This window comes from Mycena indigotica (genome assembly GCF_014461135.1).
Source record: "Mycena indigotica strain 171206Taipei chromosome Unknown Mind.scaff0001, whole genome shotgun sequence".
Classification (NCBI taxonomy): Eukaryota; Fungi; Basidiomycota; class Agaricomycetes; order Agaricales; family Mycenaceae; genus Mycena; species Mycena indigotica.
Window position 1 is genome coordinate 5067564 of NW_023503000.1, and position 15790 is coordinate 5083353.

General features: G+C 50.6%; 5 protein-coding genes across 5 annotated transcripts; 3 read left to right on the forward strand and 2 right to left on the reverse strand.

The window, feature by feature from the left end:
- Window positions 1–145: 145 nt before the first annotated feature.
- On the reverse strand, window positions 146–1425 carry MIND_00139900 (Zn(2)-C6 fungal-type domain-containing protein; the record flags this gene model as incomplete). Its single annotated transcript, XM_037358328.1, has 8 exons — window positions 146–203; window positions 246–587; window positions 633–656; window positions 707–846; window positions 899–1003; window positions 1052–1215; window positions 1265–1328; window positions 1387–1425. The coding sequence occupies 8 exons, from the start codon at window positions 1423–1425 to the stop codon at window positions 146–148; spliced, it is 936 nt and encodes a 311-aa protein (XP_037226238.1).
- Window positions 1426–2838: 1413 nt separating this feature from the next.
- MIND_00140000 (uncharacterized protein) lies at window positions 2839–3681 on the forward strand (the record flags this gene model as incomplete). The annotated part of the gene is made up of 5 exons (XM_037358329.1): window positions 2839–3004; window positions 3046–3106; window positions 3151–3359; window positions 3414–3502; window positions 3550–3681. 5 exons carry the CDS (start codon window positions 2839–2841, stop codon window positions 3679–3681), a joined length of 657 nt encoding a protein of 218 aa, XP_037226239.1.
- Window positions 3682–8925: 5244 nt separating this feature from the next.
- MIND_00140100 (Zn(2)-C6 fungal-type domain-containing protein) lies at window positions 8926–11902 on the reverse strand (the record flags this gene model as incomplete). Its single annotated transcript, XM_037358330.1, has 14 exons — window positions 8926–8983; window positions 9029–9370; window positions 9416–9439; window positions 9490–9629; window positions 9682–9786; window positions 9836–9999; window positions 10049–10166; window positions 10219–10390; window positions 10440–10539; window positions 10586–11066; window positions 11117–11543; window positions 11590–11683; window positions 11733–11738; window positions 11794–11902. 14 exons carry the CDS (start codon window positions 11900–11902, stop codon window positions 8926–8928), a joined length of 2340 nt encoding a protein of 779 aa, XP_037226240.1.
- Window positions 11903–12085: 183 nt separating this feature from the next.
- Window positions 12086–13300, forward strand: MIND_00140200 (Protein kinase; the record flags this gene model as incomplete). The annotated part of the gene is made up of 1 exon (XM_037358331.1): window positions 12086–13300. One exon carries the CDS (start codon window positions 12086–12088, stop codon window positions 13298–13300), a length of 1215 nt encoding a protein of 404 aa, XP_037226241.1.
- Window positions 13301–13750: 450 nt separating this feature from the next.
- MIND_00140300 (Histone H2A) lies at window positions 13751–14421 on the forward strand (the record flags this gene model as incomplete). The annotated part of the gene is made up of 5 exons (XM_037358332.1): window positions 13751–13970; window positions 14024–14163; window positions 14212–14260; window positions 14310–14341; window positions 14395–14421. Exons 1-5 carry the CDS (start codon window positions 13799–13801, stop codon window positions 14419–14421), a joined length of 420 nt encoding a protein of 139 aa, XP_037226242.1. The 5' UTR covers window positions 13751–13798.
- Window positions 14422–15790: the final 1369 nt, after the last annotated feature.

A 15790-nucleotide genomic window follows, 5' to 3' on the forward strand; every position in this document is an offset into this window, starting at 1 on the left:
ACGCTGCCGCTCGCTGCATCATCCCTTGTCGTAGCATCAAAAGCTGGGGTGTCGGCCTTGAACAAAATTCTGCCAATCAATTCCCCAAATCGGTATGTGTTGTACTTGAATGTGGAGCGAGTCGGGGTGTCGTGAGTGCCATGAGCTACCCTGTCGAGTTGAATTGCGACATTGTGCTAAAATAGCTTGACCAGTCGTCGAGACTGCACGACATGAGCAAACGCCTGTCAAATCAACTTGCTTACTTCAATCCCGTTGGCAAGGACGCCCCCCATATGGCCATAACGTCTTCGTCGGTCTCCCAGGGGGCCATCGGCGCGTCGCGGTCCGGCAACCCAAACGGGCTGGTCGCGGTCATTTCCTTGAAATGCGAGAGCCACTCGTGCACCTCATTCGTCGCGGGTTTGGCGCTGTGGCCAGCAGCCATCGCGTGTGTCAACCCGTCCCGGCCGAACGGTGTTGGCACTGAAGCCGTGGTCCTGGCTTCCGACGAGTGCCTGCCGCGTTTCTTCGACGGCATTGCGGTTGGACTATTCGAGAGCGCCTTTGGGGGCTCTGGCACTGAGGCGAGTTCAGAGAGAATGTCACTGTTGCATAGCTTAGTTGTGAACAACGTTTAGGGCAATGCTTACTAGAACAGTCCTGCGACTAGCCATCTGAGTCAGATGTCAACAAAACAGCTGTGAAATATAACAACACGACTGACCTGTCCTCACAAACCCGCACGACTTCGATGAGTTGCTGGACCTGCTCTATTGTGCTGTTCATGTGTGGCGGGAGTCCAGCTGTGTGGCTTGCACTCCAGACATTGATGACCAGAATGAGCCCGGCAGCAAATGCGAAAGGCTACACCATTGTTTGTTAATGTCAAACAAATCGGCTGAGAAAGTGGGCACACGGTGACTTCTGGGACCGGTCGACCTTTGTTCCGCTCGCGCTGGACATGGAGAATCCGGCTTGTCGCCCGCGATGCATTGGTGCAAATTGCTAGCGAAGGCAATGTCTACGAATTCAAATCAGTGCAATTCAAGGTCAGATAGATGCCACCAACCTGGACAGAATCGCGGGTGCGCTTCCTGACCATCGGTAGGTATTGGCAGTGGACGTAGATTTGAAGACAATAGAACGATGCGTGGAGCATTGCTGACTGCTCGAAGAAAATCGCATCCTCAGGACTCGGGTCAGCTTTTGGATGTGCAAAGTTATCCCATCGCACTAAGGAGACACATTTAGTCGAAGGAAACAAATGACCTGAGAAACCCACGATGTTCCGGCGTCGTTGCAATCCAGGCATTCAGTGCAGAGTCGAGTTCGGCAACGACCTTCTCCTGCCATTGGCTGTCGCGGATGGCAAAGAGCGCTTGACATTTTTCGAGCCCATATTACCCCGCGTCTCCGGCGGAAGTCCAGCTCTGTGGCTTGCATTCCAAACAAGCCACTGTTCCACCGTCCGAACCGCACAGCTCCCGCCTCTTCTTTGCAAGTCACACACATTCAACGCAAAAGTCATTATATTGACAACTACAGCAACAAATCTGCAGCGATATTAGCGTTGTTAGCTTCATCGAGAAACAGACCAAAAAACTTACCTGGTAGCGTGAATCTCGATATGCCGCGCCAAACTCTGAAGAACTCTGCAACAACATAAATATGATAGGAAACACACGCAACACAAGCTTACCTTGTTTAGCTACCGGCACTCGCAGACGAGGCATTCTCTCCACCTACCGCTTGCGTTGTGCGTAACCACTGCAGTTCGGCACGCTCGCCCGCCTTGACAACTTGTTGAAAACCCACCGCGAGCCAACAGAGGTTCATTGCCGAATGTGTCCCCGCTCAAGGTGGCCTGAAGTGTCCGGCAAGATAAGGCCACTGTTCAAGTATGTCAGCGCCGACCAACAAAGCTAAAGATGAGGACTGACCGTCAAGCGCCGCGATTATTCAAGACGAGCTGACGCTGCTCAGCGGCCAACAGTAGAACTGGTTGCAAACGGGTCAGGAGTAGAAGAAAAAAGAAGTTGTAATACATACTTACCGTCAACCGAAGCCAGCGCGACTCGCGCTTGACCTACATGAAGGACGGACTGCAGAGAAAAGTTTTCGGTGTGCACGTGCGTCACACGGCCCGCCCGCCCGCCGCGGCCGATCACCGATCGATCACAGGCCAATCTCCAACCTGGACCACCACTTGCAAAATAGCACAATCTCGCGCAAGCTCCGGCGACACTCAGCACGGGCATCAAGACAGCAGCAACCAGCAACGAGCGGCCACTCACCAACGATGACGTCCCTGGCTCGGCGCGATTTCTCCGACAGCACAAACCGCCGTGCGCTGCCTCTGGCTTCAAACAACAAAGACTTATTTAATGGCGACTTCAAACGGCCGCGCGGCATCTGCTTCAAAATTTCAGCCGCTTGCAACAACCACGACATGGCCGGCGCGGATCCGCCCAGCTCCGTCCCTCTTGTTCCCAAACGGCAACCTCGATGCTGACCGGGGAAATGAGCGCATATGACGACTGTCACCAACAACTTCAACGGCTTGCGACCACGACGGCTGGCGCGGATCCGCGCCCAAGCCCAACACCCTCTTGTTTCCAAATGCTGAGTGGGCGAATGAGCGCAAGAATAGCGGCAGCGCTATGATGACTCACCAGCCGCAATGCTGCCCTTGACAATGGTCTGCCAACCTCAAACTGGTCGCGACAGTCTGCGCGCGCAATGGGGACCACGCGCGCCAATGTTGTTCTTCGACATCTGGCTTAAAGCCGTCGGCGCCTGCCTACACGACTTAGCAAGACAACGAAGATCAATAAACCCGACTTACTTTTGCCGTCCATGCCAACAATTTGGCCGATTACACGGCAACAACCCCCGAACTGGCCAGCACGACTGCTGAGCAAGATGCCGTGGCAATCCCGGTCCAGCTCACATGCGCCGCCGTCCGACGGAACTACAAACAGACAGCCCTCATTCCCCATCGCAAACACCGGCACGCAGAGAGGTGGGCTGGAACAAGTCAGGCACCGTCTGAGGGAAATGCAGCGGCGACTCACTTGGCAAGAACGGCAAGTCACGCCCCGCGCGCCTCAATCTTTTGGTCAAGGTAAGAACATAAAATTGTGAATAATGACAACTTACCAGGATCAGATTTGGAGCCGCGCTGCGCTATCGGCTTCATGGCCTCCGACCATATTCTGAAGAGCGCAACACGGCCCCAAGCTCGGCTGAGCCTAGCTCTAAGACTGCGGCAAGAACTAATGAGCAAGATGCCGAGATAATCAAGAACACGACTCACCTTCGCCGTCTCCCGCAACGACAAACAACACCTAGCCGACAATCAAGCGGACTGGAACAAGGTTGACGTCGTTGGGAGGATTGTGCAGGGCGGAGGTTGTTAACGACAACCGCAGCTTTGAGCGGGGGGTTCAACGACGGCAGCGGTGTCCCGGGAGGGGATCCCGCCGTCTGTAATGATGTGAGTTGGTTGTCTACAACAACGGTAAGCCTTGATCTCTGCGACTTGAACTACCACTCACCGTTGAACAGCTCGTGAAGGACAACCACAACAATACCTCGCTTGCTACAACGTTGTCGCGGCCGATGTTAGGACTGCAGTCCGCGCTGTTTGGCAACGACGACAAGCCCGATCAGCCCAAAGGACGGCAACAAGCCTGCTGAACGCGCCGAAAGCTTTCGGTCAGCAAGATGCCGAGATAATCAAGAATCCGACCTACCTTTGCCATACAAACGCCTCAAGCCACCCGCACCTACAGACAGCTCGGGCTGGAACGAGGCTGACAACGAAGGAGCGGCAACTGCAACACAGCCGAGTCTAGTGCCGAAACCCTTTTAGTTAAGGTGAGCGCGAAGAATGACATAACTTACTATGATTGGATTCGAAACTGAACACTGCCAGTCACTTTCGACGAAGGGTGCGGGAACGACGGCCCGGGCTTGCGAACGCGACGACTCAGCAAGATGACAAGAATATCAACCAGCCCACTCACCTTTGCAACTCCAAACGAGTCACCAATGGCGGCGAGGACGGCGGCGGCACGAGGACGGCGACGAAGACAATAGCAACATTGTTAGCGTGGACTTGAGGAGAAGGAAGTGGGAGAGAGGAAAAGGCCCGGGGAGGGAAGGGGAATGATGGCAATGTCAGATTGGGGCTGGGTTTTATACCCAGTGCCCGTCGGCGCGCGGCATAAGCGAGTTACGATATGCAAGACGATTATTTGCCGGCTAGACTGACAGTTGGACTTGGAGGGCGATCCCGCCACTGCCGGTAAGGGTGTGATATCTGGTTTGCAGACAGCGTCCTGGTCAGGTAACTGGCAGGTAGCTTGTGAAGGTATATGAATTACAATGCTATTGCATGTTCAGATGAGTTTTAGACTGATAACCCGCCGCAAGAGAGCAAGGTTCGAAAAATGAAGGTGGGGAGTTGGAAGTTGAAATACGACATTCCCAGACAGCGGAGCGCCCGAGTTTGCAAGCGAGCGACATCAGGGGTGATGGTGCCTTGATGCCCAGCGTGTTTCAGGCAGAAATGGCGTGAGTTTCCTGTTGAGAAACACAGATGTTTGGGGTGATAAATGAAATTCCGGCGGAGCGAGGGATTCCTTGGGGAATCGAAAGCGGCCAGGTGGACGGGGGGGTCTGGCATGGGAAGTACTGAAATTTCGGAGGAAATCGGACCATCCCCTGGCTCAGAATGCCAGGAATCAGCGAAACAACACACCTGGGCAAGATCACATATTTAGTGAGGTATTTCCCTACCGATGAAAGGCTAGTTCAACAGGGCGCTTACGTAAGCACATCCTCCTGAAATTTCAGCTGAATCGGAGCAGTTTTAGCTATAGAACAGCGGTTGAATTGAGAATTTCCCTTTTGGGTCGCGGGCGTTAGCACGCGATAAGGTCACGTGACTGTCCAGCGGAGCCCGTGTTCTCCGACCAAACTTTGCATTATGAGACTTTTGACACCTGTCCAACTGCCAATAAGATGTTTCCTCTAAATATTTAATGCTTATAGATTTCTCGGTTGGGATTTTCAAGAAGTTCATTTTATGATACTTTTTGTTATTGGCCCATGAGAATGATGACTACTGTACTATTTCATTTAATTTGGCCAGATCACCACTTGAATCAAAAGTTGATCAAAAATATGAAAAATTATTCCTAGTGTCTCTGAAAAATCGGGTGTGACTGTGACATGCCAAAGTGATCAAAATAGTACCAGCTGGTTTAACCTCTCTATAGATGGTACCATATATTGAAACTATACTGTTCTTGTTAAAGTTTTGATAGTCATATGTGTGACTCACTGAGAACCTTCTTCTTTGCACTGACTGATCAGTAGAATATACTAGAAAATGTACAAATAGTATATAAACAGAATTATGATTGCAAACTGAATATTGCTACTTCTGATCCCATCGACCACTCAGATCACACTAGAAGTTCTGCCATATCACTCTGGTACACAGCTGCATATTACTTATCTGATCTTGCTTAGTCAGCATTACAGCAAGATCTTTACCTATTTTCTACTGACCACCTGTTTTGGCTGATGTCAAAAATTGTAAATTACTATGAAAAGTTGTTTTTTATTTGTTCTTATTCTAAATATGTAGCTATCACTGAGTATATCAATTCAAAAGTTTTTATTCAATTTTTACCTACTTTTTATTGGGACTAATTGGACTGCAGTATAGATTTATCAAAGTCTGAGCTGAATGTGAAAAATTGATTTTTGCTGTCAGGGGAACCCCCACCTTGGCATCTGTCCATCGCATCTTGGCATCAGATACCTGTCCATCAATTACCTACGTGATGCCCAAGCGACCGTCGTTTTGTCCACCGATAGGAATCAACGTAGGTAATGCATCAGGATCTGCAAGAAGATCCTCCTGGGACCTGGCGTGCGACATGGCGCGGGCATATTGCATGGAGCAACGATTATTCTTGGCACATCAAGAGCGCGGTATATAGTTGGCTACCTGGCAGGTGGACCCTCAGAGTTTCTTCTCTTGGGATCCTCCCCTGCCAGGTCAGCCTTGTTTGTATTCATCTACCCTTATTCACTCTTTGGATCCTCCCCTGCCAGGACCTTGATCTCAGGCCTCCGGGGTTGCCCTTACATTTGCCTACATTTACTGGAATAATTGCTAGCCAGAACCTGTTTTGATTTGCCTGCCCAAACACCAAGAATAGATTTTATTGTATTTTTACCTACTTTTACGTCAGATTGAGTTAAGTATAAACAGCATAAACATCAAACTTCACTCTAAAAGTTTTATTTGATTTTTTACCCACTTTTTATTTTCCCGAAAATTACTATTCTGGGAAGTGATCCATGCCAAATCGCACCCAATAGGTCCAGAAATGTCAAGAACTTACCACTTTGGGTAGTGGTTAAGTTCTAAATCTTGATAGTAGATCAAGTTTGCTTATTTCATTTTTACCCACTTTTTATTTTTTCGAAAAATTACCATTTGGGGAAGTGATTCAAGCCAAATCTCCTCAGCAGGTTCAGAGATGTCAAGGGATTACCAGTTAAGTCTGAAATCTCAATAGTAACTCCAGTTTTTTTATTTCATTTTTACCCATATTTTATTGGGATTGAGTCCTATTCTGGCTGAAGATTTGCCAAAGCCAAATACTGTCCCATTTCAATCAACTGTCCGCGTTACCGCGTTACAGGCGGTCGCGGCTGGATTCTGATCAAAAACAGGCTTAAAAAGGCAATTTTTTTGTTCTGGCTGACGCTGGAGTTGCCTTTTATAGTAACCCGGACACCTTGTCCGGCGGACAGCTTGTGTTACGTGTTACATGCCCCGGACAGTTGATTGAAATGGGACAGTATAATGATTTCTTTTACGTATTTGATTTTTTACCCACTTTTTATTGGCCTCATTGTCTAGTTTTGTCTGACATATCGGCATTATCATACGCATCATAATTTCTGTCAAGAAAACTTTTTTAAATTGATTTTTACTCACTTTTCATTTTCTGGAAATCCAACTTGCCATAGAAATTACTTCAAAGCTAGGTATTTGATTTTTACCCACTTTTTATTGGAATGTTTGGTTTACACTAAGCACCCATGATGATTTCTTTTATCTACTTTTTATTTTCCATTGTAGGTAGTCAGGCCTGGAATTGCCATTTTGGGAGTGTTAAGCCAGTATAAGTGTGACACAAATCCATATGATCACAGGTTTTGTTCAGTTCTCAGGCCAGTACCATCTTAAGTTTTATGTGACTGACTCACCCACTCTTCTGTAGAATTCAACAATTGTCAGGCAACGAGTTGAACTCATGACCAGCCTGAAACACACCATAACATAATATCAAGGTCCCATCAAATATTCCGTGAATTAGGTGACGCCAAGTGGTCACACTTATGGCCTCTTCCTCTTTCCCCCGTCGTTGTGTTTTTTTTTCCCTTCGTGGTGGTGAGTACTGCTGCCCTGACATTGGCTACAAGCTCACTGCTCTAGACCCAATGCTGAGTTGTCCCTGCTTTGGTCCCAAGTCTCTTCCCCCGTTGTTGTGTTTTTCCCCTTCGTGGTGGTGAGTGCTGTTGCGCCATACTTGGCTACAAGCTCACTGCTCTAAACCCAATGCTGTTACTTCAAAGAGTGGTCCTAGTGAGTGTTATGTCATCCCTTTTTTTTTTGTTGCCCTTGCTGCACCTACCTTCGGGAGGGGAAACCCTGGCCCGGGGTTGAAGAAAGTGCAGAATGGGCATGGGTACCGGGAGCACGCATCAGAATCTCTTAATTGACGCGATTTTGGGTACACCTCAAATTTTCTCCAGCCAAAACATATGGATTATTGTTAAAATCGCGCAAGTCCGAAATTAAACGCGACGCACGTGACCGCGTGGACTTGGGCGTGGAGCCAAGGGCGTGCGACGTGGGACGTGGGACGCAGATGCCGTACAGGACGCGGCGCAGGGACACGCCGCATATATATATATATATATATACAATTATTACAACGATAGCGAGTGAGACCTCGGCGTGCCCGGCGCAGACTTGACATCACCGCATCAGCCACGCTGGATGACCCACATCTACTCATTCCTCAACCACATATCAAGATTTGTGATTTCAGCGAATCCAGCATTCCCACTCTGACTGATCCACTGCCCTCACCATTGATACTCGCTCAACTTGGCTTTCTGGAGCATCCTACTCTCCAGGCCCTTGCCGTACTCTGTCATCTTTTATTCGCAAATGGTCGCAGTCTATTTTACAGAGGCGACAAAATGCTCCTCGACATGGTCCTCAACCTTGGGAAACTCCCCGAGGAATTATGGACAAGTTGGCCTGGCCATACAGACTTTTTATCCGCGGACCGAATGTGTCGATTTTCTTGAAGTTTGGGTCTGAAACTATACCGGATGAAAAAGAGCGAAAGGTGTTGGAAACGTTGCTCAGGTCGATGGTATGCTATGACACACAAAAACGGCTTACCGCCGAGCAAGTAGTCGTTAGCGAGTGGGTCGCGGAGTACTGCCGGCCACAGATGGGCCCCGAGGTAACATATGTCGTGGAGAACATGGATGAGTAGCCATAGTCTCAAACCCGACACTCAGGCCACCTCCAACAGGCGCGCCAGCCGCGGTTTTCCAACCTGGACCCCGACCAGGGCTGGACCCACCCTGCCCGAGCTGCCGCTTGCTGTCGGAGCCTCCTCTCCCTTTTCATCCATTTTTTTTGGCTGCAATGTGGCTTTAATACTAGTAATTGCGCTCCGAACCCCACGCTGCCGCTCGCTGCATCATCCCTTGTCGTAGCATCAAAAGCTGGGGTGTCGGCCTTGAACAAAATTCTGCCAATCAATTCCCCAAATCGGTATGTGTTGTACTTGAATGTGGAGCGAGTCGGGGTGTCGTGAGTGCCATGAGCTACCCTGTCGAGTTGAATTGGGACATTGTGCTAAAGTAGCTTGACCAGTCGTCGAGACTGCACGACATGAGCAAACGCTCGTAAAGTCTATCATCAACCTACTTCAATCCCGTAGGCAAGGACGCCCCCCATATGGCCATAACGTCTTCGTCGGTCTCCCAGGGGGCCATCGGCGCGTCGCGGTCCGGCAACCCAAACGGGCTGGTCGCGGTCATTTCCTTGAAATGCGAGAGCCACTCGTGCACCTCATTCGTCGCGGGTTTGGCGCTGTGGCCAGCAGCCATCGCGTGTGTCATCGCATCCCGGCCGAACGGTGTTGGCACTGAAGCCGTGGTCCTGGCTTCCGACGAGTGTCTGCCGCGTTTCTTCGAGGGCATCGCGGTTGGACTATTCGAGAGCGCCTTTGGGGGCTCTGGCACTGAGGCGAGTTCAGAGAGAATGTCACTGTTGCATAGCTTAGTTGTGGACAACTTTTAGGGCAATGCTTACTAGAACAGTCCTGCGACTAGCCATCTGAGTCAGATGTCAACAAAACAGCTGTGAAATATAACAACACGACTGACCTGTCCTCACAAACCCGCACGACTTCGATGAGTTGCTGGACCTGCTCTATCGTGCTGTTCATGTGTGGCGGGAGTCCAGCTGTGTGGCTTGCACTCCAGACATTGATGACCAGAATGAGCCCGGCAGCAAATGCGAAAGGCTACACCATTTGTTGTTAATGTCAAACAAATCGGCTGAGAAAGTGGGCACACGGTGACTTCTGGGACCGGTCGACCTTTGTTCCGCTCGCGCTGGACATGGAGAATCCGGCTTGTCGCCCGCGATGCATTGGTGCAAATTGCTAGCGAAGGCAATGTCTACGAAATCAAGTCAGCGCAATTAAAAGGTCAAATGGATGCCGCCAACCTGGACAGAATCACGGGTGCGCTTCCTGACCATCGGTAGGTATTGGCAGTGGACGTAGATTTGAAGACAATAGAACGATGCGTGGAGCATTGCTGACTGCTCGAAGAAAATGGCATCCTCAGGACTCGGGTCAGCTTTTGGATGTGCAAAGTTATCCCATCGCACTAAGGAGACACATTTAGTCGAAGGAAACAAATGACCTGAGAAACCCACGATGTTCCGGCGTCGTTGCAATCCAGGCATTCAGTGCAGAGTCGAGTTCGGCAACGATCTTCTCCTGCCATTGGCTGTCACGGATGGCAAAGAGCGCTTGACATTTTTCGAGCCCATACTACCCCGCGTCAATCATACATGTAGTAACCATACCTCGTGTGAATACTCACCAAAACACGCAGTGCGATGCCTTGCAGTCGATTGAGGCGCAAAAACTGGTTGAAATAAGTGACATAGGTAGGCTTGTTCGGCGGTTGGGTAAATGGGTCCGCCTTTGGGTCGACTCCCGGTTCGCCAGGCCATTGTTCGTCATCGCATTCAAATGGAAAGTCGGTGTCCATGCTGCCAAAAGCATTCAGGTTTCTTGACTGACAGACGCCGGCCAACTTACTCAAAGCTTTCGATCGTTGGGGGTGATCCGAAGGTGAACGAGACCTGTCTATCCATACAATAAAGACACCAAAATGAGCGCTTCCACTGCTCAGAGATAGCTGTTCCTCTGTCAATATGAGTAATGGATAGACGACTTGGCCTTACCTGTTGGTGGCACGGCCATTGCCCCCCACCGATGCACTCCCCGATCCTGAGCGATTTTGATACCCATGGCAAGAAGTGTCCAAGACTGAGAGGGGCCAGAGAATTGGAGATACATTGTTGCTAACGCGCAAAACTGGATCTGTGGGAGTGTAGGTTCTTGAAAGAGGTGTTCCATTGCGAAAGAAACTTGCTCAAAATATTGTCTTCCCACTCGTAAGCCGTCCTCTTCGCTGCCTGGGTATAAAACACGGGGGTCGTCAGAGTAACGTGCACCAATAGCGCACACCAACATCACACAGAGTCCAACGCCTCGATCTCGCAGATGAACTCCTTCGGTCATGTTGCGGATGAAGGATGGTTGATGGAGGACAGGGTAGTAGATGTTGGCATGGCGGAAGTAGAGAAATGCAAGCGAAGTCATCAGATCTATCGGCGGGAAGGACAGAATTGTGTCTGGCGCAGACAGAGGGCGTTGCGGAGCCTATAACGAGGCGATTAATGTGACAAAAAAACCGCAGCGGAAAAATATACCAGAGCGGGGTCCCAGTATTTTCTTCGTCGATTCTTCCACTCTAGTGGCTTGCCTTCATAAAGCTCTCGTTGTTCAATGGCCGCAACTATCAAGGCCAATCGACTCGAGTTATTCCGGAAGTGAGTCCCATGCCAATGGCTGCTTGAACCTAAGACCCCGAGTCTGTTCACGAGCTCCTCTGTTGTAGTTTCGGGAGGATCAGGTACAGAAGTAGAGCGAATTTGAGTAGCAACGATCTCAATCAGTGCCGATAATCCGCTCACGACGTGGGGAGGCGGTTCTGTGGGTTCATCTGAGTTGGATGGCGACGAGGCCGAGGGGCTGGCCGTGGTATTGGTGGAGATGGACTTTTGGGACCCGTTGGCATTCTGTATTTTGAGGAGTTGTTGATTGGCTTCCAGCCGCGCCTCTAAAACTTCAACATATCTAAGTTGGGTGAACGAATAGCAGGAAGGCAAGGAAAGACTAAAACTTTGGCTGCTTCTTCGCGACGCCTGTAAACGTGCACTGAATTTTGCCTTCCACACAGGTTGAGCATGCTTTGAGGGGGACTTTGGTGCCGTCGCCTGACTCAGTTGTAAGGTTTAAAGTTGGACATCACTGATCTGCACCTACAAGCACCTGAATACGAGGATTAGTTATAGTTATGAGCTGTTCGAGATTATAGGATACGCACGTCTTCTTCTTCTGCAAGCGTCACAAGCTCTTTGCTCTCGACGAGGCCGAGTTTTCAAGACTGCTTTTGCACTACTCCCACTTCCGACACCTTCAGGCCCACTTTCCATCTTGAATTCGACGCCTGGCAATAAAAGGTGTTCGCCGTGACTCAATGGACCAATCGCACAATGGTTTGCAGAAGATGTGAAAGCTCATGTCAGGTTGATCGGGCAGTGACGCGGCCCCGGCCCGGCTCCGTTGCCCATCGATACATCATGATGATTGTGATCCTGCGGCGACGGGTTATGTAAATGACTGAACCAACCTTTAAGGTCGTTCCCGTTCACGCGGAGCATCCGTCGAGCTACAAGCCACAGGGCTTGCATCCCGTTCATCTTGGCGACTCTTTTGCAGATGGACGATATACCGTCACACACAAACTTGGCCACGGCAAATCCTCGACAATCTGGGTAGTCCACGACGCGCACGACGATAGCTTGAAATCGCTCAAAATAATAGCTGCCTGGAAATCCGACACCGAGGTACAGGTTCTGCAACACTTAGAGGCCAATTTCGACGAACAGGAGGAGGGCAGCCAACATGTTGCGCGTATGTTTGACGCCTTCATCCACGAGGGCCCCAATGGAAAACACCAATGCATTGTCGGCGAAATACTCGGTCCAGACTTGGGATCCTACGTTGGTGATTACTGGGAGACAGATTGTTTTCCGCCAGACATGGTGCGACGCCTGTTTGGCCAAACTGCATTGGGTGTCCGATATTTGCATCAACGAGGTGTTGTCCACGGCGATCTTCACCAAGGGAATGTCCTCCTGCGTCTGCCCATGGATTGGGGCTCCCTTGAGAAAGAGCTCGACAAACCCGAAAAATACGACTATGGCCCCGACTCGCACTCACCGCATCGGCCCAAATACCTCGTTTCTGGGATTGGCGACAATTACAAATTGCTCAGACTATGTCTCCAGCAACCATATATCAAAATTACCGATTTCAGCGAGTCCATCATCCCCGCCCTACCCGATCCACCACTCATTGCCTCCCCTTTGGTACTCCGTCCACCGGAGGCGCTCCTTGGTTTTCTGAAGCATGCGACGATCCAGAGTGACATTTGGGCGCTTGCCGTTCTCTGTCATATGTTATTCTGCAATGGTTTGAGTCTATTTCACTACGGTGACATGATGCTTCATGACATCGTCCTCAACCTCGGGAAATTCCCTGAGCCATGGTGGTCGAGTTGGGCTGGGCATAAAGACTTCGACGAGGACGGCCGGGCGATCAGGGGTCCTACGAAGTCGATTTTCCTCAAGTTCAAATCCAGCATTCTGCGGGATGCAGAGGAGGGCAAGGCGTTGAAGGAGATGCTACGGGCTATGGTGCGCTACGATGCGACAAGTCGGATTACCGCTGAGCAAGTGCTCGCGAGCGAATGGGTGCAGACATATTGTCGTCCGCAGATGAAGGCCGAGGTTAAATTTGTGGTGGAGAATATTGACGGTGGAGATTAACAGTAGACGGCACAAAACCGCCTCCCAACACGAGCCGCTGACATTTGGAGAGACGTAAACATTTGTCGACAGCAGCTCAGGCTGGGGTGGAGGTCGGAGTGAGGTATAAGTCTGAGGAGGAGACGGATGAAACCTTGAAGTCACCTCCAATGATAGGGCGCAACTTGTCAAGTGGTTGAAAGCAAAAAGTAACGGAGAAGTTGGGCTTGAGATTGACGGCGTTAAGAGAGTTCTTGGAAAGAGAAAAGGAGGCGCTACGAAATACATTGGGTTTGGAGAAGCGATTAAACATGTTGGGTAATGGCTTGAAAGTTGAAGCTGAGGCTTGAGCGGTCACCAGCGGTGGCATAGGTGGAAAATGGATGGATGACTCAGCCGGTCATCAAACGCGCGAGTCACGTTCCGCTTTCAGTCGCGTCGGTCACGCAGCGTGTCACATAAACAAACTCTTTCCAACACCACCACCACCACCACCAACGACAAACACATTCACGAATCATGTCTGGCAAAGTCAGTGGCAAATCCAAGTCCGGCAAGGCGGCTGGCAGCGGTGGCGACGGCAAGGCGCAATCGCGTTCGTCCAAGGCTGGCCTTCAGTTCCCTGTTGGTCGTATCCACCGTCTGCTGAAGAAGGGTAACTACGCCCAGCGTGTGGGTGCTGGTGCCCCAGGTGTGTCTTGCGCCCTGACTCGCTTATAAACATCACTCATGGTGCCGATGTAGTTTACCTCGCCGCCGTTTTGGAATATCTCGCCGCCGAGATTCTCGAGCTCGCTGGAAATGCCGCTCGTGATAACAAGAAACATCGTATTGTCCCCCGTCATCTTCAACTCGCTATCCGTAACGACGAGGAACTGGGCAAGGTGCGTGAACAGAATACGCTTGGTCCAATGGCACTGATGTCGCGACAGCTGCTTGGCAATGTTGTCATCTCTCAAGGAGGAGTTGTGCCACACATCGGTTTGTCTTTCAAATCCCTCTGTCTATTTCTGTTGAACCTCGCCGCTAGATGCCGCTCTTTTGCCTGACGCATCCAAGAAGGTGCGCCAAGTGCTCTTTGAACCTATCGTTGCTAACGCGTTGGTTTGTAGCAGAAGGGTAAAGCATCTCAGGAAGCCTGAAAAAAATTCAACTTGTATCTGCCTATTTCACTGTACTTTCTGTAGCATCCTTCTAGTTTATATTACCATTCGAATTGGTTGATTCACTATACGAGTCGTTCTAACGGGCTACCCTTTTGCACACTATTCAATACGCTCCATGACATTCTGATCAGGCACTTGGATGACGAGCAAATATAAGGTTCAAGCACAGCTAAGATATGGACTCGTCCACAACTTTGTTGACGAATTGACTCACTTGCGGCTTCACAGGAGAGTCATCCGCTGGAAAACATGTCTAAAAGAGCTCCAAGTCTTGGTTGCATCCGCCTGTATCCGCACTGTACCCGCTCCGCGATCACATGAGGTTTGTCTGGGACGAAAAGTATAAAGGCCCAGCAAGCTCTATGGAAAAATCATGGGGGCCCCCGAAAAACAACTAACCTTCTACAGGTTTTGTCATTATTTTCGTCGCGAGGGACCGGCCGCGGCACAACCGCGGGGACTGGCCCTTTGCTTTAACCGTGGGTTAGGAAATTCCGACTCCGGGTCTAGCGTCGAGCCCTCGTCCAACCGGCTCGCAGACTCCCATTCGTCGGTGTCTAGTCCCAGTATCGCGTGTAGAACCGGCTGCCGCGAGAACCAGAGTAGCCCGACCAGTGGTGGGTGGCGATACTGCCCGAGCGACAAGAACGTAGGCCATTGCAAGTTGGCAGCGTTGTGTTGTGGCTTCTGTTCTCTTTTCAGGTACGCGACAACGGTCAGATTTCGGGACGGACCGGCCAACACCCATGAGCTCGAGACTCGCAGTCTATGCTTTGGCGGCGTGGATGCGTCACTCATTGCAAGCGGATGGGTACTCGGGCCATGGTCAATGTTGGGGACTGGGTCCTTGCTTTAACCGTGGGTTAGGAAATTCCGATTCCGGGTATAGCGCTGAGCCCTCGTCCAACCGGATCGTCAATCTCCACCCGTTCACGATCCTGACCGAGTATCTTGTGTAGCCGGCTGCCTGGAGAAAAGCTTGGTTGTGCGGGGGGTTGGTTGGCGAAATTGCCTACCGGAGTCTGAGCGACACCGTCTGGTCGTTTGCAAGTCGTGTATGTCGCCTTTCATTTCGCTGTTTGGGTTGTTCTGACTTGATTTATTCGCAGACCGGGCCAGGAAGATTCTTGCCGTCGGGAATGTCCCCCTGGGAGCCTCACGGTTGCTCGGGGCCCATGGCAGACCCGGCGTTCTTGAGTACTCCAGTACACAGCGAGGTGGCACTCCCCTCTGGTAAGCTTCATCGTTCTTATCTTTTCCACTGCTGACGATTTGAGTCTAGTAAGCCGCGGACAATGTGAGCCGTCGTTGCTGTTCCCGAGGAAGGGTTTACAACCCTCGTGCA